A 21,542-nucleotide genomic window follows, 5' to 3' on the forward strand; every position below is an offset into this window, starting at 1 on the left:
CTTTCTTTACTTCTTTGGTTCCAATTGTATATTTTCCTGATATTCTGTTTTTGCTTTTTCCAAACTCCATTATGCTACACTTCTTAGTATTAAAGTCCACTTCCCATTTCTGACTCCAGTTCCATACCCTATTTAGGTCTTCTTGCAGTGCTTCACAGTCCTCATCAGTTTCTATTTTCCTTAGCAGTTTGGCGTCATCGGCAAAGAAGCTCATGTAGCAGTTCACGTCCTCATCCATGTCATTCATATAGATAGCAAACATTATTGGTGCCAGCACAGATCCTTGCGGTACTCCACTGATCACCTCTTTCCAGTCTGAATATTTTTCTCTGAGCACTACTCTCATCTTTCTACCAGTCAGAAAGTCCTCTATCCATTTTAGTAGGTTTCCCTGTATTCCTCCTATGTGTTCCAGTTTTTTTAGTAGTTTTCTGTGTGGTACTTTGTCAAAGGCTTTTTGCAAGTCTAGGAATGCACAATCAGCCCATCCATTTCTTTCTTGCACTATGTCTATTAGTCTTGAGTAAAAGCATATTAAGTTTGTGGAGCATGATCTTCCTTGTCTGAATCCGAATTGTCTTGGGTTTAATATGTCATTGTCTTCCAGATGTTTTACCCATCTATTCTTGATTATTTTCTCACAAATTTTGGCAATGGTGCTTGTTAGTGCTACTGGCCTATAGTTGGTGGGTTCTTCTTTGTTTCCTCCTTTGTGTATTGGTACAATGTTAGCGTTTTTCCAGTCCTCGGGTATCTTTCCTTCTTTGAGTGAGCTGTTTATTAAGATGTGTATTTTGTCTGTTAGTTCTTCTTTGCACTCCTTTAGAATCCAATTTGCAATACCGTCCGGGCCATGTGATTTTCTGACATCCAGCCTTGATAAATGTTCTGATATTTCCTTTAGTGATGCTGTAAACTCATTCATGAGGGGAGATTTCTTGTTTTTGTCTATGTCACAATTTGGTATTTTCTCTCTGGTGAAAACAGATTTAAAGTGATTGTTCATGACTTCGGCCATCTCTAAATCTTCTGTGTATTCTATGTTTCCTTGGCATAGTTTCACCAATTCCTGTTTGTTTTTAAGTTTACCATTCACATACCGATAGAATAGTTTGGGTTGCTCTTTGCATTTGTCTATAATATCCTTCTCATGGTTCCTTTTCTCCTCTCTTCTCACATTAACATACTCATTTCTATAGTTAACATAAATTTGCCATTTGCTTTGTTTTTTGTCTTTTCTCCACTTTTTCCAAGCTTTGTCCCTTCTGTCTTTTGCCTCACTGCATCTTTTGTTGAACCAACATTTAATGTACTCTCTCTCTCGCTTTTGTCTTGGTACATGCCTGTTTACCCCTTCATTGTAGTTTTCCATCAATATATTCCATTTCTCTTCCACTGCTGTTTCTTCCCTGTAAAATATTTCCCAGTTTGCATTCCGGAAGAATGTCTTTAGTTTTGTAAAGTCTGTTTTGTTGTACCTCAGTCTTCCTTTCCTATGCTTTTCGTTCCTCTCTATGTCTATTTCTTCCTTTAGTATAGTTTCGATGAGTACATGGTCACTCTTTCCAATTGGTGTCTCATACTGGACTTTATGCACTATTTCAGGCTCTGTTGTAAATATTAGATCTAGTTTCGATGGCTCTTCATTATTTCTGTACCTTGTGTTTTCATGGACCCATTGGGTCATTGTGTACTCCATGGTCATATCTAGCAGTACATTGCCCCACGAGTCATCTCCTCCTTGCACTGTCATGCTGTCCCAACAAATTTCTTTGCAATTGAAGTCCCCCATAACTACCAGATTACCCTTACCCATTAGTATCTCATTGAGTGATTTTCTTGTGTCATCTAGCATTTTTTTATGTTCAATTTCTTTCCAAGCGCTTGTTTTTGGAGGCACATAAGTCACCACAAACTTTCTACTTTTCATATTCTTGCCTTCGACTTTTATCATGATCAATTCAGCATTACCTTTGCCCTCTGCAATTTTTGTCACCTTAAGGTCTTTCTTGGCCAAGAACATGATTCCCCCTCCCTGTTTCTTGTCCCTGTTTTTTATCCAGTAGTTGTATAAACCTTGTCCGATAACAGTGGATGGTATTTCACCTCTTAGTTTAGTCTCTACAATTCCCATTATGTCTGGTTTTGCTTCTAACAGATAATCATTGAGTTCGTTCAGTCCCGAAATTAGTCCGTCAATGTTGGTATAGGCCACTTTTAATTTTCTTCCTTCTCCCTGGTTTCTTCTTCCCTTGTTTTGTTCGTTTTGAAGCGCCATTGTCTTAATCTCAAGTCTATTACTCTCCACTGGAATTCTTTGCATTCTGTCTCCGATCTTTTCAAGTTTTTTTTCCTTTGCTTCTTCTCTTAGCGCCCTTTCTTTTTCTAATTCCTCAGTACTCATTTCTCTTTTTATCCATATCTTATTGTATTTTTCACTCTTTGCCAAGTTACCTACTTTTTCAAATATGTCTTCTACTACCACTTGTGACCTTAGTTTTATCTTTAGAGGTCGATTCCTATCCTTAGTATAGCGACCAATTCTGTAAGTCTCTTCTAAGTCTGTGCCTGAATCACTATCTCCCCCCTGAATTTCATTAAGGATTTCTACTGCTGTCTCTTTTTCTTCTTTTTCTCTCATGTACCTCGCCAATCCTTGTTTTTCTTTAAGCCCATAAACCACAATACATTTCTTCCTATCTACTGTGTCCCTGACCCAATTTGCTTTTTCGTTAATCACTTGAATGATTGTGTCTTTTTCGTTAATCACTTGAATGATTGTGTCTTTTGCATTATCTTGCATTTGCTGCTTGACTATTTCTTTGAAAGCAATTTCTTTATTTTCAATATTTTCTTTCCACTTCTTAATTTCCTGGATACTGTCCCCACCTAAGTTTTCTTCGATCTTTTGTGTCAATTCTTGGAATTTGTTGTTCACTTCCTGCTTTAGATTTTCGCTATTATTATCATTAGTTTTCTTCTTTTCATTATCATTCTTCAGTTCATTTATGTCTCTTTTCATTTCTTTAATTTCGTTTGTAAGATCCAAGTTAGCTTTTTTCAGGTCAGAAATTTCATGGTTAGTCTTAGATAAACAATCAATTAAACCAATGACCTCTTTTCTTAAGTCCATGATTTCATTTTCCCACCGAGTCCTATTTTTGCTCATCTCTCTCTCTATCTCTAATAATCTACTTAAGTTCTTTCTTTCGTACTTACCAAACCCTAAGAAATCATTGTCATAACACGTGGTGCTTTGTTTATTGTTTACATCGCGGTTCAGTGGATTGCCTCCAGATGGCTCTGATTCGCAACTGGCTTTCGAGTCGTTTTCATTCATTTTTGCTAATTTCGAGTTAACACAATTAACTAGCACTGCATAGATACCATTTCGGGCACTCACGTTCACTCCCCACCCCTACAGTACAAACCAGGTTTTCCTTTTTCGTCGTAAATCCTCTTCTTCTTGGTCGCGCGACGATGAGCGGTGTTGCTTCGATGAGCGTGTGTGTGTGTATTGCATTGTTTGTGTTCAATGCTTTGTTTGTGTGAATTATATTTTCTTACATTCGTGTCCCATGTCCATGTGATTTCTCTATATTATTATTATTTTTTTTTTTCATTATTTCATGCTTATGCTAGTGTGTTGTATTTGGTTGGTGTCAGTATTTTCATATGCTTTTACGAAGTGGGTTAAGGTTGTCATCTCCTATCATGTCTAAGTCTAAGAGGCCTTCGTTTCTCAGTCCGCCAAGCTCATCTGAGACAATGGCTCACAAATTAACGTAGCTCCATCAAAATCCGTCGGTGGTGCAATTTTCTGGTAAAGATCTCATTATAGGGTGGCTGATTTTATCTGTCAATGTGAGGACGCCATTGTCCAGTCCAATGTTTCGACGGGGCCTGAAAAGATCTCCTTTGTGAGGTCCCAGATTGTGCCAAATTCTCTAGCATCGGAGTTACTCTCGGCATTGTGTTTAGATCCTAAATTTCTGAACTATAATTATGACACCTTTAGGTCTAACTTCCTTAAACTTTTTTCAGATACTCTTGGTGGTGGTGCATTCCATTGGTGCTTCAAACTGGCTGATACTCTCGTATCCCGACTGGGCACTCTTGATTATAGACGGGCGCAAGCTCAGGCCAGTATCCTTGCTATTGAAGCTTTAGAGTCACTTTCACAGTCAGATTGGGTAGAGAATGGTAACATTTCTGTAGATAGATTTAATTTTATCATTGAATTTCTCTTGTATATCCTTTTTTTGGTGCCTTCTGAGAGAAGAGCAGCATCTTCTCTCATATAGCCTGATGAGACTATTGTCTTTTGCGTCACAACTTTCTCGTAAACTGGGGGAAGTGCCGTCTAGTTCCTTGTGTATTAGCAATGCTCATCAACATGGTCATGTCCCTTGTTCTCCTCAGTTCTCTCAGTCTACAGTTCCTACTCATAGTTCCCCTCAATCTACAGTTACCCCCCCTCCCCTGTTATGTACATTTTGTAACAGGTCTGGTCATTCGAGCGACTTTTGTTACCGCCGTAGGCGCCAGGTACACAAGACAAGACTGTCCCCTGTTCGCAGGTGTATCTACTGTTTCTTCTAATCAGTCGCATGACCTTTCCAGAGTAGAACCTCCAGGTAGACTCAGTTATTGCCATATCCATGGTCAATGTAAACATTCAACTGATCAATGTTTCAAGGTTTTGAAACTTAGGGATGAGACTTCTCACCAGCCTTGTCAATCCCATTTTCCCCAGCGCGTGTTTCCCAACCCAAAGAGTTGACCAGCAATGTTCGGTCTCAAATAATTCCCTTTGTGGCTGTTGAGTCTTCTCAATTACTTACCTTTCAATTTCTTACTAGGGATACACCTCTTTCAGTCACTGTAGATACTGGTGCAGAATGTAGTCTGTTAAGTAGAAAGGCTTACCTTGCTCTACGGGAATTGTATACTCTCCCTTTATCTCCCTTTTGTAATAATTTGCATTCTGTGCAAGGTTCTCCCTTGCTTGTTCTTGGATCTGTTTGTCTTCCCTTACAGTTTCCTTCGCATGCTACAGTCTTCAATGTCACTTTTGCTGTTGTCTCTGGCATTGCCCTTAAGTGTGATTGTCTCTTGGGTATTGATGCTTTTACAGCTCAAAGCATAGATATTTCTCCTAGTCGCCGTGTAGTGACTTTCTGCAATTTTGATATCTCTGCTTCGGATAGGCCAGTTTCTGTTTGTGATTTTCCTGTGCTTGCTCAGTCTGCACATGTGCCTGTCCCAACTTATAAGCGCTCTACCCCTGTTGCTCATTGTGCTGCTGTTGTTGTAGGAGAGCATCTTATTGCATCTTCAAGTTCTGTTCTAGTTCCAGTGCGCGTCTCAGGTGCCCCGATTGGGTCTGACATTCTCTCTTTGCCTGACTATTCGTATTCGTCGGCTTGCCTTAGAAGTAGAAGGAACTCTCTTCACTATTTGTGAGGATCATGTTACCACAGCGATGGTAACCAATGTCACAGGTGCTCCTATTCCTCTCTCTCCTGGCAGTCACTTAGGCTCCTTTGAGGTGGTACACATTGCTGCTTTCCAGGATTCGCCTATTATAGCAGCTTCTGTTCTACAGTCTCCTCCAACACGTGACCCTGCTCACTTAGCTTCTGAGCTTGCCTCATTTGTAGGCGAGACTGATTTTCCTGAAGAGACACCTCGTCTCCTTGACCTGCTAGTTACCCACCGTCAGGCTTTGGCTTTACCAGGTGATCCGTTAGGGGTTACAGATCGTGTGGTTCATAGAATTGATCTTCAGCCAGGCACTCGTCTTGTTTACGTCCCCTCTTACAGGTTACCTCACTCTCGTTGGCTTATAGCCCAGTCCTTGGTTGACGATTTGTTGAGTGAAGGTGTTGTACAGGAGTCCCACTCTGAGTGGAATTCGCCTCTTCTCCTGGTGCCTAAGAAAGATGGATCTTTTCGTCCTGTTGTTGTTGTTGTCGTTCCCTAGACTGTCTGTCCGAGCAGTCCCGTCTCCTCAAGGAAAGTCATAGCCGAAACTGGGTTTTCCCACAAATCCTTTATAGAGCGTATGTTGTTTTGTTTGCGTGCATGATTGTGTATAATGCAGTCTTCCATTATGTGTTGTATGGTATGGGGTGAAGTGTTACATCCTGGGCAGCTGTTCACAATGCGGTCATCCAGCCTCTTCTGGTAGCTTAGAAGTGCTGGGTGGTGACCGCACCGCAGTCTGGCCAAGTGGACTCTGTCCTTTCGTGGGAGAGAGGATTCAGAAGGGTGGATATCAGGGGGTCTGGCATGCAGCAGTGTGTTGTCTTTCAGTGTGTTGATGGAGCGGTGAGTGATATGATTATGAATATGTTTCCGGAGGCTGGTATTTGGTGGTTGTGGAGGAAGAGAAGAGAGTATCTGTGCGTGATAAAGGTCTTTGGGTGTTGTTTTAATGTTTCTTGGTGTGTGTGGGTGTTCTGCTATGTTGTGTAGCGGGTGTAATGTGTTTGTGGTGGCTGCGGCAAGTGTTTGTGTGCCTCTCATGTCGAGGTGGTCCTTGACTTTGAGGACTTTTGTTTCATGGTGTAAATGGTCTGTAGGTGTTGTATTTGTGCAGCCTGTAATTGTTTTTAGGGCTTTGTTTTGTATGATTTGAAGGGTGTTGTGGTGTGTCTCACTGAGATTAGGAGCCCATGCAGGACTCGCATAATTCAACACTGAGCGTATGCATTGTTTGTATATTGTTATATTAGTTTCTTTGTTTTGTCCAAATGTTGTTCCAGTGATTGACTTAAGTGCGTTAAGTCTGGGTGTGCATTTGTTTTTTATGTTTAAGATGTGTTGTTTGAAAGACATGGATGTATCGTATGTTACACCAAGAATTTTCGGTGTGTTTGTGTGTGGTATTAGAGTGTTGTTGATGTAGAGATGGTAGAGATGAGGTATGTATTTGTGTTCTTTTGTCCAGTTGGTGAGAAGTGTTGCTGTAGATTTGGTTGGAGCTATTTTGAGTCTGTTTGTGATGAACCATGTGTTGAGTGTGTCAAGGTATGGCTGGATTATTTCTGCAGCTTTGTCCGTGTTACGATGTGTGCATGTGATTGTTATGTCGTCTGCATAGGAAGAGATTTGTATTTCTGAGGTGTCTGGCGTGGGTAAGTCATGCATGTATAGATTAAATAGTGTGGGGGATAGAACTGAGCCCTGTGGTACTCCGTTTTTAATGTTTCTGATGTGCGATGATTGGCCATTATATGACACGTAAGCATTCCCACCTGCCAGATAATTGGCCAGCCATCTTTTGGTGTTATTGTGCATGTCTGTGTTATATATTTTATTTGTTAGGTTGTGGCGGGGGATAGCATCAAAAGCTTTACTAATGTCTAATGTTATAAGAAGTGTTCTTTGGTGGGGCCTATCTGAATTGATGCCATCTAAAATTCTTTGTGTGAGGTTTGTCAGAAGAGTGTTTGTGGAGTGTAGTGGCCTAAAACCGTGTTGTGAGTCAGCAAGGGGAATATGTGGTGTGACAAGTTTAAGTATTAGGCGTTCAATGACTTTAGAGGGGGTGCAGAGAAGTGTGATTGGACGGTGCGATGTTGGGATTGTTGGGTCTTTGTTCGGTTTTGGAATGGTGATTATTTTACCATGCTTCCAGATGTCGGGTATAGTGTTGTGTGAATAGCTGTAGTTTGCAATGTTTGTGAGTGTATACCTTCTGGTCCAATGTGTTTTAGGTGGATGTTGCTTATGTTATCAGGGCCACAGGCAGATGAGTGCTTGAGACTATGTATCATGAGTTTTGTCTGACTGTCTATGAAGGGTATATAGTCTGAGTCTGTGGGAAAGTCTTTCTTACGTCGAATGGTGCGTCGGTCGTCAGGGTGAGAAGTGAGATGGCTTGTCTGTGCAAAATGACGTATGAGTGCGTTTGCTTGTTGTCTGTTTGAGGGTAGATTATCTGTTGTTGTGATTATTGCTGCGTGAGAGCGTGTAGTGTTACTGTTGGATAGTGTAATGCTGTTGAGTGTTTTGTACAATTTGCTGGTGTTTGTTTTGTGATCAAGTGTATTGATAAAGTTTTGCCAATTTTGTGTTTTTTGTTCATGTATTTTATTGGCAATCACCGTGTTTAGTGTTTGTATTTGGTCTGCTATGTTTTGAGGGATAGGTGTGGGGGTACCGTGTTTAAGTGTGTCACGTTGTCTGATGAGGCTTTGGATTTCTGGTGTGAAATTGGGGTTGTGTGATTTTCTGTTGCCTCTAGGGATGTATCTCTTGTCTGCATTTTGTATGATTGTATTAAAAGTGTGCACAGCATTGTTTATGTTTGTGATTGGTGTACTGTTAAGTGTTTCAAAATGTTGTTCTGTCTCTTCAGTAAAAGCTTCCCAGTTAGCTCTATTGTAATTGGTGTAAGTGTGTTTGTGGCCGACTGGGGTGCATCTTGTTTTGGTGGTGATGATGATTGGAAGGTGGTCAGAGCCAAGGGTTGTGACCACTCTCCATGATGTTGTTGGGGTTAGGCAGGGGGAGCAGAAGGTGATATCAGGAGAGGAGGGAGTGTAGAGGGCTTGGTGTGGGATATGTGTGCTGTTCATGATAGTCAATGAGTCAAACTGAGTCTGTATATCAAGCCCTCTGTCTGTGTCAGGGTTGTCGACATACCAGGCAGACGACTTGGCGTTGAAATCTCCACCCATGATCAGGTTGGGGATTGAGGCTAGTTGGCTAAAATGAGGCCTGAAGGTGTCTGGAACTGTGGGGGATGATTGGGGGGGAATGCACATGTTAACTATTGTCAGTGTTGATTTGTTGCCTGTGCGGATTCGAATGGATTGGATTTCTGTTGTGTTATCTGTGGTAGGGAGGAGAATTTTGGTTGTGGCACTTGTGTCCACAAAACAGATGGAGTGGTGGATCAGGGTGATGAGTCCACTGCCATAGCCGTCAGTCCGGTCTTGTCTGATGGTGTAATTATGAAATGATGGTATTTTGTGCGAGTGTCTTAGTTTTGTTTCTTGTAAAATCGCAATGTGTATGTTGTGTTGTTTAAGAAAGTGTTCATGTTTTTTCGTGTTAATACCGTCAATGTTGTGTTGTAATATGTTGATGTTGTGTGTTTTGTATGTGTTGTATGTTGCCGTTTGGGGTTGAGGTTGGGGTGGTAGTGGGGAAGGTGTAGGATCTGGGTCAGAGGGGGGGAAAGGAGAGATCGGGGACAAAGGAAGGGGAGTACTAATCGGGGGTAAGGGCAGAGGGAAATTGTGAGTGGGTGAGGTTGTTGGCTGTGGTTGGGGAGGTGGGAGTGGAGGGCAGGTAGAACATGTCCAAGTGTTTGTGTATTGGTTTGTGTCAGCAAGTGTTGTACAAGTGAGGTGGGCCCAGTTTTTGCACATATTGCACTGAACTGAGCCCTTTGTCTGTCTGCTCGAAGTAATGGGTTTAGAGCATTTTGGGCATGTGTATTTTGTGGTGGGCCCAGGATTGCTCTCTACATCTCCAGCTAAAAGTAGAAGAAGAGGGGTGATCGCCGGAAAATCACCCCTCGGAGCAGAAAAAACGTAATATTGCATGTTGGGAAAAAGGATTGTGGTACTCCCCAAGGTAGGCGTAGCTCCTCTTGGGGATTGGTGCCACCTGCGTAGAGCCGGTAGCCAGGGGTAGATGCTGCCGTTTGGCCCCCAACTCTTGGGGTTGGGGGGTGGTCCCACGACGTAGACGCTGCAGCTCCAGGACCCGTCCTGTTGTTGATTACAGGAAAGTCAATGAGGTCACTCTTCCTGATCATTATCCTCTGCCTATCTTAAGCGAGCTTCTTCAGTCCATTGGCAATGGTAATACGGTGTTCACCACTTTAGATTTAAAAGCAGGTTTTTGGCAGATACCCCTGGAGGAGAAGTCTCGTAAGATCACGGCCTTCTCGACTCCCAGTGGGCACTATGAATGGCTTCGTTGCCCCATGGGTTTGCGGATGCTCCTTTGACTTGCCAGCATTTAGTTAACTCTATTTTTCATGGCTTAATTGGGAATGGACTTTTTGTTTACCTGGATGATTTGATTCTAGTTTCCAAAGATGTGGAAAGCCACTTTTCTAAGTTGTCCATGGTCTTGCAACGTTTTGCTGAAGCTGGGTTGAAACTCAACTTACCCAAGTGTTCCTTTTTCAAGGCTAGTATCCAGTTTCTAGGTCATGTTGTAGACAAGCATGGTATCCATACCACTGGTGAAAAGAGCAAGGCAGTCAGAGACTTCCCTGTACCGAAGTCGGTTGAAAATGTACGTTCCTTCCTTGGACTTGCAGGATACTATCGTGCATTCATTAAAGACTTTGGTTCAATTGCTTCCCCTCTCACTCGCCTTCTCAAGAAGGACTCTTCCTTCCAGTGGCGTGATGTCCATCAGACAAGTTTTGATTCCTTGAAGCTTGCTCTTACTGAAGCACCTGTGTTGGCTTTCCCTGATTATAGTATCCCCTTTACTATTTGTACAGATGCTTCTGGTACAGTATTGGAGCTGTACTCATGCAACAAGTAGATGGATGTAGACCTCATGTTATTGCATATGCTAGTCGCATTCTTAACAAGCCTGAGTCCCGTTACTCTGTTACTCATTTAGAGGCCCTGGCAGTGGTGTGGGCTTTAAAGCACTTCTGTGATATCATTTTTGGATATCCTATTACAGTCTACATGGACCACACTGCTGTCACTCAGCTTTTTTAGGGCAAGAATCTGTCAGGTCGCCTAGCCAGATGGTTCCTCACGATCGAGGAATTCAATCCAACCCTAAAGCATGTCCCCGGGCGTGCGAACCATGTTGCTGATGCACTTTCACGGAATATCCCTGTTGCTGCTGTTACCGTGATTCATAACTTTTCCCTGCAGGATCTGGTCAAAGCTCAGCGTGAAGACCCTGTTTGGTCTGCTGTCATTTATGCTTTGGAGTCTGGTGATGATTCCACCTTACCAGCTTTACCAGTACCTCTGTACCAATTTTCCCTGCAGGACGAAGTTCTCATTCATAATGTGGAAGTGTTTGAGCAAGATGTGGCACAGCTAGTGATCCCTGAGTCTCTAGTTCCCGTTGTTTTGTCCCTTGCTCATGATGCCCCTCAGGCTGGTCACCCAGGTCGTGACAAAACTCTGGCTATGGCACGGAAGAAGTATTATTGGCCTAAAATGCGACTAGACATTACCTCTCATGTAGCCCGGTGTAGTTCTTGTGCCCAGAACAAAGGTTCTACGAGCACTGCTCCCATCTTAGAGTACCCTACTCCTTCTCGCCCTTTTCAGACTGTGGCTATAGACCTTTTGCAACTGCCTCGTAGCACGCAGGGCTCTGTGTATGTCCTTGTGTGTGTGGATCATTTTAGTCGTTTTGTGATCTTAGCTCCCTTACGTAACAAATCTGCACCAGTTGTAGCACATGCTTTAGTTTCCCATGTGTTGTGTCCATACACCACTCCTTCGGTGCTCCTTAGTGATAATGGGACTGAATTTAAGAATGAGGTTATGGCAGGTATTTGTGAACGTTATGGTATCAAACAGACATTCATGACTGCTTATCATCCAGTGTCCAATGGTCTTGTGGAGAGGACAAACAGGAAAATTTTAGAGATCTTACGTCACCTTGCTAGTGATTTTCATGAGTCTTGGGAGGATTGGCTTCCCCATGTTAGTGCTTGTATCAATAGCACGATTAATGTTTCCACGGGCAAAACACTTCATTATGTTATATTTGGATCTGAGAAACAACTCCCATATGATATGCTTGATAGCCCTGCTCGTCCCCTCTACACTGTAGATGACTATAGTAAACTTCAGAGTCATGTGCTGCATGACATTTATACTTCTGTTAGAGATAAACTGGTTGTTTCAAAGGCCGACATGTTGAAACAACAACATGCTCGTGCAACACCTGTGACCATCAGTGTGGGCGATCATGTTTTCAAAAGCGTGCCTGATCGCCAGTCAAAATTAAATTGTAAGTTTGTGGGCCCCCTTTTGGTGACCGAACGCCTACATCCTAACAAGTTCAGGATTTTTGACCCCTCTACAGGCCTTAGTGAGATTGCACACGTTGATAGGCTCAAGAAGACTCAAGTGCCTATCCTAACCTTTACCCGGCCACCTCCTGTGTCCCCAGCAAGAACTTTGCCTTGTCTCGCTACCCCTCATTGTTATGACCTTAGGTCAAGGGGTCCTGTAATTACCTGAACTCTTATAAATACAGGCATACAGAACATGACACAATATTGTGTCATGTTCTGTATGCCTGTAATTACCTGAATTTTCATTGTGATGTTTCCCATTTATGTACCAATGTAATGTTTTCCATTTCTGTATTATTGTGATGTTTCCCACTTCTGTTGTATTGCATTTTGTCGTGTTTAGATGTTAAGTATTATGTCCCGGACGTCCGGCAATTGCTCTATTTGTCTTTTTTTTTTAACTGGCGCCAGGTTTATGTTCCTTTTAGTGTTTGTATATGTTGTCTTTGTGTATTCATTTATGCATATGTTTGTTTAATGTATTTGGGTGTGCTTTTCAATCCATTTGTCCCACACTTCTGTCTGCCACTGTTGTGTGTGTGGTTTGTGTGTTATCCTTGTATTTAGATTCTCTTTGCCTCGGTCAGTTTTTTTTTTTACTTGTTTGCTCGGTGTGGGCACCGAGTGGCACGGGCCGAGCGATGTGTTGGCACAGTGTATATGAATATATTTGTTGTGTACATAACTTGTATTATGATGTTGTATGTTTATCATATATAGTGCAATGTATTGTGGGATTTAGCAGATGCGATGCGCGCTGTTGTTTGGGCACGAAATGGGTAGCGTGGGTTCAGTATTCTAGCAGCCTTGACTACGGTTGCACGTATTTTCTGTTGTGCCAAATTTTTGTGAATCTAAATATACTTGTGATATAGACTTTTCTTTGTGTATTCATTTGCCACCCAGAACATCCTTCATACAGCTTCCATTCCTAAAAGTCTATTCCTCATTACACTCTTTAATCCACCAATGCATTTACTCGCTTCTGTCAATCTACATTCTACCTCCACCTTCACTCCACCTTTTCTTGCCACATTTGCACCCAAGTATCTAAAAACTATCCACTTCCTCCAGTCGCTCTCCCTTAATGCTCACTTCCAGTCTACTGCCACTTTCACCCCTTGTACATCTCATCACCTTACTTTTACCTACATTTATCTTTAGCTTTCTTCTATCACACTCTCCCAAACTGTCACCAACTTCCTCAATCACTCCTCCGATCCTGCCACAAGCGCAGTGTCATCCGCAAACAACAGCTGGCTCACCTCCCACTTTTCTCCATTTTCTTTAACCATCTCCAATCCCTGACCAACTACCCTTGCATTTACCTCTCGCACTACCCCATCCATGTATAAGTTGAACAGCCAGGGCGACATAACGCATCCTTGACGAAGTCCCACCTTTACCTCGAACCACTCACTCTCTCCATTTCTAATCCTGACACAAGCTCTACTACTCTCATAAAAACTCTTGACAGCTCCTAGAAGCTTTCCTCCTATCCCATATATCTGCATAACCTCTCACAGTGCCTTTCTGTCTACCCTATCGTAAGCCTTTTCCAGATCCATAAAAGCCCAAAAAACATCCTTCCCCTTTCCTATAGCTTTCTCACATATCTGTCTTACCACAAAGATCTGATCTACACAACCTCTACCCGTCCTAAATCCATACTGTTCCTCACCAAATCTTCTCAATCAAGATCCTCCCATAAGCCTTCCCAACTACACTTAACCAAATCCCTCTGAAACTACTACATTCACACTTGTCCCCTTTTCCCTTGTAAAGTGGAACTATTTTATTATAGTGTGTATTTTATCTGTTAGTTCCTCCACGCCTTCCTTCAGTATCCAATTTGCAATTCCATCCAGACCATGTGATTTTCTAACATCTAGGTTTTTTTATTTGGTCACTGATTTCCTTTTTTGTTACGGTTATTTCCTTCATTTGGGGGGAATTCTGTTTTTCTATTCCTTCACAGTTAGGTGAGCTCTCAATTGTGAAAACCGATTTGAAGTGGTTACTCATAATTTCTGCCATTTCTTGTTTTTTTGTGTATTCATGACTTCCTTGGCGTAGTTTTACTATTTCTTGTTTGTTTTTCAGTTTACATTCACATATCTGTAAAATAGCTTTGGCTGATCCTTACATTTTTCTACAATTTCCTTTTCATAATTTCTCTTTTCCTCCCTGCATATTTTTACATAATCGTTTCTTAGTTTGATGTATGTTTGCCATTTGCTCTTATTTTATTTGTCTTTTTCCATTTTTTCCAGGCTTTGTCTCTTTTATCCTTGGCTTCACTACATTTTTTGTTGTACCAGTTTTTCATGTACCGTATTTTTCGGACGATAAGGCGCTTCGTACCATAAGGCGCACCCGTAATTTGCTATTCCCCATCCTTATATAAGGCGCACCTGGTCTCGTCATCGGATAATCATGCATATGCAAGTGCATTCAGAACTGAACATTTTTGTTGTTGAATGAGAAAAATCGGTTGGGATTTAGCAAAATTACAAAAATAAATTGTATATATATTTTTTTTATTTTGGTCAGTGAAATCAGACCACCTCCATGGACGGTCTGCCCTGCCAATACCCCTAAAAAACAACATAAACACATGCAATTTTGTGAGCGGAAAAAAAAAAAAAAAAAAAAAAAAAAAAAAAAGGGTATGAAAACTGATTTTGTAAGTAACGAAGTCGTGTCGGACGAATGGTACGAACATGTCTGTTATGACAGATGCCGACGTCGAAGAAATGAAAGGGTGATGAATTCGTCTAACCTAACCTAACCTGTGTTTAATAAATCATTATCTGCAAATTAAATGCCATCCGGCTCATCCTCGTTGTCGTGAGAGACGTTGGCGTCCCAATCCTATGCAACCGACTTCGTTCATTAGCATATTTGCTTGTAGCAAGGTATTTTTTATTTTCATTTCCGCCCACAAAATTGCATATTACGTTGATACATTTAATTTACAAAATTGATAATTAATTTAATATTCCCATATTGCGCCCATGGTCGAAACTAAAAAAAATACCTAAATGACTACAGTCTGAGTGGAGCGAGACTAGACCAATGCAAAATGGCTGTCTGTGTTGTGGACACTATCATATCATAGCCATGATAGCGTGAATGAATGCGGTGGCATGGACTAGAAAACTGTCGAAGTTTTTGCAATTTTCTTGTCAAGATAAATGCATCTTGGTTATAACTTGGTTGTAACTTTTGCTGGGCCTATGCACTGTCGCCGTCGGCAGGCTAGCTACGAAACGTGTCAAAATAATTCGTCACTGTCCGAGGCATTTTTTTGCACTGAAGCCACACATAAGGCGCACCACCCGATTTTGGTCAATTTTAAGGATTTTGCCCGCGCCTTATGGTCCGAAAAATACGGTATATTCTTTCTTGCTTTTGTTTATGTATGTGTGTGTATATACATTGTCACATATATTCCCATATATGTAAGACGGGAATATTTTATTACTTGGATAATGGCGCCTCGCGATTACGTGGGGTGTCAGATTACAGGGGAGTACTGAGGAGGCGTGGGAAGGAGATCCATCCATACAATGGAGTATTTGTTCTAACACTCAGCCTAGAACAAAGGAGAACGTTTTAGTTAATTGACCAATCAGGTTCAATCTCCATAGACGCAATTCCTGTGGGCCGATCAGAGGATTTTTTGTAGAAAGAACCAGAGCGCCTTGAGTGTGTCAGAGTCAGTTTTAGAGTAGAGGGTCCGATGTAAAGGCGTGTGCCTCGGGGCGGATTATTCGGCTGAAGTAAGTCCTCTGTACTCCCCCTGTATTAGTCGTAAGATAATTAACTCAGCTAGTGTTTCATGTAGTGGTGTGAAATGTCTATGGAAATGACCTAGACAGTGTTTTCGTTGGTAAAGTATCAATTAATTAATTATTTTAATTTCTTTCACCCCCGTTAAAAGCTTACGAGCGGGAATCTTCTGTTTTGAAACTTATTTACTCATTTGAATGTAAACTTATTTACTCACTTGAATATTCAGTGATTGTAATCCTTCATGTAATTCTATTAACTTTAATGAATAGTGTTAAACGTTATCTGTGCGTTTCATTTTTCTTGATTTTTATAAAATCAAGTGGCGGCCTTGAAATTTCTTTTAAGTTACCCAAAGACATGGGGTCTTGGGAACTCAGTCACCCATCACTCTTACTATGTGTTACGAGTCTGACAGCTTTGTAATTTCTATTTGAGTTATCCCAAAGACATGGGGTCTTGGGAACTCATTTCATATACTTAAGTCAGATATGTGAGCGAGATTCGTAACAACATATGTATACATATATGGAGAATGAGATAGGTAGCACAACATGACAAAAGCAAAGAGAAAAGTGGATAAGATCAAGGAAGGTGGGTCTCAAAATTGTGAAATTTTTAAAATGACATTTTGAAAGGAAGTAGACAGGGTGCAAAGAAATTAACCTGGTAGAAAAGACAGCATGGAAGAAATATACTTACACAAATCCGAATTCTGTTATTGCTTGTGCTAGCCACTTTAGGGCCATTTCTTGAACCTTGGGGCTCTTATTTTCAAAGGCTCTGGTCATTACTTCAGGGCCAACCCACTGCAGCTTAGCAGCTTCTGCCATAGCTGTTAGGGCACTTGAGGCCACAGAACCATTCTTTGGATCACCTAACTTTTCAACCAATTCCTGGATGCAAATCTCACCAGATCTCCTGCAACAATCACAAAATATAAAAATTAACAAGGATTACAACACTAGGGGTGGGGGGTGGGTTTTGTGTGTGGAATGAATCATATGTAACAAATCTTATTTGCATGGATACCGTATATCAATGATGACACATGCACAATCATGGTAATATTTTACATGTTTGTGCGAAAGTACATAATCCTTGTACCAAGGGCTTCTTCGCCCTTATAAGCGAGATAGCCAAATCACTCCCACCCATTCCACCACCCTGGTTTCCCTCTCATCTTGTGAATAAAGGGTCATTCCTAACTCCTGCCCACTGCCTGGGTCAGAAGCATTGCAGCAAGACATAGTACATCCACATCAAGGCAGATTCACTTGGTCCCCCAAGGCCTCTACTAGCTTTTCTCAATCTACAATTTACCCTTGTTCCTACTCCTCCATTTCCTGCCACATGTGACCCCAAATACCTTACACTGTTTCCTACAGCCTCTCTTTTAAGACTTACTTCCCATTCACTGCCATCCTCTCCTTTTGAACATCTCACCACCTTACATCTTCCTTCAACTTTCTTGTACTGCATACCTTCCCAAACTCTCACTATCTTAATCCCCATCTGACCCTGCCACAAGTAGTGTTATCCACAAATACCAACTGGCTCACCTCCCTCTTCTATACATTTTCTTTACCCATTTCCAGTCCCCTGCCTACCTTCACATTTACCTCCCATACCATCCTGTCCATGTATATGTTGAACAGGTGTGGCAACATGACATAATTACATAATACAATTTATAACTAATCAAGAAAGGCCACACGTAACACATTTTTCTTTTTTATTTCAACTTACTGTGTGAAGTCTGAATTCTCTGCTAGAAGTTGTACTGCATCCAATTTGAGTTTAAGGACCTGGAAATTGTTATCTTTGAACCCTGGTTTCTGGGCCAATGTTTTCATGAGTGCCTGACATGGTATGGACTTACGATCCATTTCCCTTACAACCTGCAAAGTTAAGTAGATTACATTAATATTCCTACATTATAATTTATAACAAATAACAATTTCTTACACTTGCTAAGAATATGGTGTGTTGACAATGATAAAGATGTGTCAAGAAAAAGAAAGGAGTTAAAAATGTGCAGTAAGAAAGACAACAACAAAAGAAGATATAAGAGAAGGACATGAAGCAGACTAATTTGTGAGAGTATAATGGGAGACTAATTTGTGAGAGTATAATGGGAGACTAATTTGTGAGAGTATAATGGGAGATAGGGTTGATGAAAGAATATTAGGATGATTTGGACACATGGAAAGAATGAGTGAAGAAAGACTAGTAAAAGAGGTATGGAAGGCAGATGTGGAGGGAATGAACATGAGGGGACGTCCTAGGATGAGGTGGATGGATGGGGTGAAGGGGGCTTTGGGGAAGAGGGGAATGTCTGTTGAGGAAGGATGGGAGAGGACAGAAGATAGGGGTGAATGGAGAATGGTTATATATGGATGATGTTGTGATTGCATGAGGGGGGATGTGGAGTGAGGTAGTATGTGTGATCAAAATTTGACGCAGCCCGAAGGGATTTCTCCCCGTCTTCTCCTTTTATGCAATGGGGGGGACGGAGAGGGGGGGTTGCCGATTTAATGAAGCGGCCTTGCTGTTGATGTGCTGTGTCTTGTGACACTGCTTCTGACCCAGGGCAGTGGACAAGGTGCAGGGATGACCCGTCATCCAGGAGGTGCTAAGATAAGAGGGAGGGTGGAGGGGTGTGGAGTGTATTCAGGGATGGAATGGGTGGAAATGATTTTATGCCTTTTCCTTTTTGGCTACCTCCCTTGTAAGGGGGAAAAAGCCTTGGTATATGTATGTATGTATAATGACAATTAAAAAAGGTACCAAAGAGATGAAAGAAGATGGAGTGAGAATGAGGAAAATTGGAGATCCAATATATCAATACAATCTTCATTCACTGGACTTGAAATAGTGTACTCACGTTCAAAAACCCTTCCACTGCAGCAAGTCTATTTTTCCAGTTGACATCAGACAGACTGCTTATGACGTCACTTGGCAGGACTTCACCAGCCTTTTCCAAAGCCTCTTCAACTGATATCTCTGCTTCTGTACATTCTTCTACAGCTACTACTGCCTTCATCCCTCCTCCTTTACCTCCACCTACAAAATAAGACCACTCATAAGTTATTCTCTTATCTTTACCAATACTGGAAATATGCAATATACAAAGTTAAAATATGCAATATACATAAAAAAGTACAATACAAAATACATCATATAACACCCACCCTTTGCCTTACAGAGTACTGCTTGCATTTAAAAGAAACTTAAACAAAACAAAAATGTGGGGGACAATAACAAAAAATAAACAAGTAAATAAACAAAGAAAAATAATATGGTGATATAAAATCCAATTTATAAAATGAAAAATAAAGCAACATAAATCATGACCCCACTTCTCTGCATCACCACATTTCTCACTTCATTCAGTCTTGTTATTACCTATCATATTTTCCTACAGAATTTATTTAAAAAATTCAAACTCTTCCCTTCCTTTTTTTCTGGTCCCTTTTATTCCAAATAAAACCCATTCCACTTTTCCTCTGAACTAACTCAGCATCTAAGGTATGCAAGGTCAGAGTCCACCATCACACTGCTAAGGTCAAGAGCAATGCAGCACAGTGCACTTCTTTCACAGTAGAGTCCAACAACCAGAGTTGGTTTACCCTCACTGCTTCCTTTTATGGCGACCCCCTTCATCATCCCTGATCATCAATTCATGCCAAGTCATCCTTTTTACCTTGTGTACTCTCTCTTCCCTGCTCAACAGACAATACATGTGCATCTCAAGCCCCCTTCACTCCATCTATCTTCCTCTCAAGCTCACTTCATCTACTTCTGCTTTCCACATTCTTTGCTATGTTTCTCATTCATTTCTTCCACATACCCAAACCACCTAAGTACTCTTTGATCTACCTTATCCAACAACTCTTTCCAACCCCATTCTATGCCTCACCTGCACAACCCATCATACTTCTCAGACACCTCATCTCAAACACATTCAAACTCCTCACTTCTTCTCTTATGTTCCATGTTTCTGCCCCATACAGTGCTGTTGGCACAATCACTCCTTCATACAGTCTCCTCTTAGCATCCATTCCCAAATGTCTATTCCTCATTACACTCTTTAATCCACCAAGGCATTTACTCGCTTCTCTCAATCTACATTCTACCTCCACCTTTTCTGGCCACATTTGCACCAAGTATCTAAAACTATCCACTTCCTCCAGTCGCTTTCCCTTAATGCTCACTTCCAGTCTACTGCCACTTTCACCCCTTGTACATCTCATCACCTTACTTTTACCCACATTTATCTTTAGCTTTCTTCTATCATATACTCTCCCAAACTCTGCCACCAACTTCCTCAATCCCTCCTCCGATCCTGCCACAAGCGCAGTGTTGTCCGCAAACAACAGCTGGCTCATCTCCCACTTTTCTCCATTTTCTTTAACCATCTCCAATCCCTGACCCACTACCCTTGCATTTACCTCTCGCACCACCCCATCCATGTATAAGTTGAACAGCCAGGGCGACATAACGCATCCTTGACGAAGTCCTACCTTTACCTCGAACCACTCACTCTCTCCATTTCTAATCCTGACACAAGCTCTACTACTCTCATAAAAACTCTTGACAGCTCCCAGAGGCTTTCCTCCTATCCCATATATCTGCATAACCTCCCACTGTGCCTTTCTGTCTACTCTATCGTAAGCCATTTCCAGATCCATAAAAGCCCAAAAAACATCCTTCCCCTTTCCTATAGCTTTCTCACATATCTGTTTTACCATAAAGATCTAATCTACACAACCTCTACCTGTCCTAAATCCACACTGTTCCTCACCAATTACTCCTGTTCCTCTCAATCAAGATCCTCCCATAAGCCTTCCCAAATACACTTAACAAGCTAATCCCTCTGAAACTACTACATTCACACTTGTCCCCTTTTCCCTTGTAAAGTGGAACTATACAGGCACTCCTCCAGTCCTCCGGCACTCTACCCTCTCTCCAACAAACATTCAATAACCTCACCAGCCAGTCCACCATCACTGTACCTCCCTTTTTCAGACATTCTGCATGGCATCCATATAAAATGAGATATTCAATGCTTTCTGTTACGGGTACTTTATTTCAGTGGTTAGATCTATTCAGTGAGGGTATTGTCTAAATGCTGGAAGGTGGCTTCAATACAGTTGTTAGTGTGGTTCTACCTCATTTTGATGTATATTTCTGTAGGGTTAATATCTAGAAGGATTTGATGGAGCAGGGTGTTTGGTTTTGAAAAGCTTATTTTGTGATTACAATGTGAATTTATTCTTTTACATGTGATAAAGGTGCCAGGTTATTGATTTTAGAGTATTATGTTGCTCCTCTAGTTTATTTTCAATGCTTTATCATGTAGTTCATAAGGTGTCTATGTTTTCCTGATTCTTGGGAACCAAAAGGGTTTCTTGTATGCCATGTAAATTCTGGAGTGGATGAGGGAGGAGTTTTACCATGTAATGAAGCAGTGGGGATACACGAGCTTTGGCTGTCAGGCCTTGCTGTGAAGGTGCAGTCTTGTTGAATTTATTCTAAACTAAGCAGTGGGTGGGGGATAGGGATGACCTCATCCACATGGAGCCAAGATAAAAAGGACAGCTAATGGGTTTAGATGAGTGAAAGGTGGGTATATGCCTGGGCTGAGAAGGGTAAAAGGGCTTTTTGGTAATGTATACATGCATGGATATTTCATTGTATGTAGGTT

The 21,542-nt window shown here is 41.5% G+C and overlaps 1 protein-coding gene across 4 annotated transcripts in view; it reads right to left on the reverse strand.

The window, feature by feature from the left end:
- Nucleotides 1-21,542, reverse strand: part of msps (msps cytoskeleton-associated protein 5) — a 142,530-nt gene that overhangs the window by 69,711 nt on the left and 51,277 nt on the right. For all 4 annotated transcript variants that reach the window (XM_076201692.1, XM_076201691.1, XM_076201689.1 and 1 more), the window contains exons 13-15: nt 18,720-18,898; nt 17,582-17,733; nt 16,535-16,753 (exon numbers count right to left, since the gene is read on the reverse strand). In XM_076201692.1, the coding sequence (XP_076057807.1) occupies nt 16,535-16,753; nt 17,582-17,733; nt 18,720-18,898 (550 nt within the window). The remainder of the gene's footprint in view (nt 1-16,534; nt 16,754-17,581; nt 17,734-18,719; nt 18,899-21,542) is intronic.

Source organism: Oratosquilla oratoria, chromosome 18, assembly GCF_046742065.1.
Source record: "Oratosquilla oratoria isolate Oo_2021 chromosome 18, ASM4674206v1, whole genome shotgun sequence".
NCBI lineage: Eukaryota > Metazoa > Arthropoda > Malacostraca > Stomatopoda > Squillidae > Oratosquilla > Oratosquilla oratoria.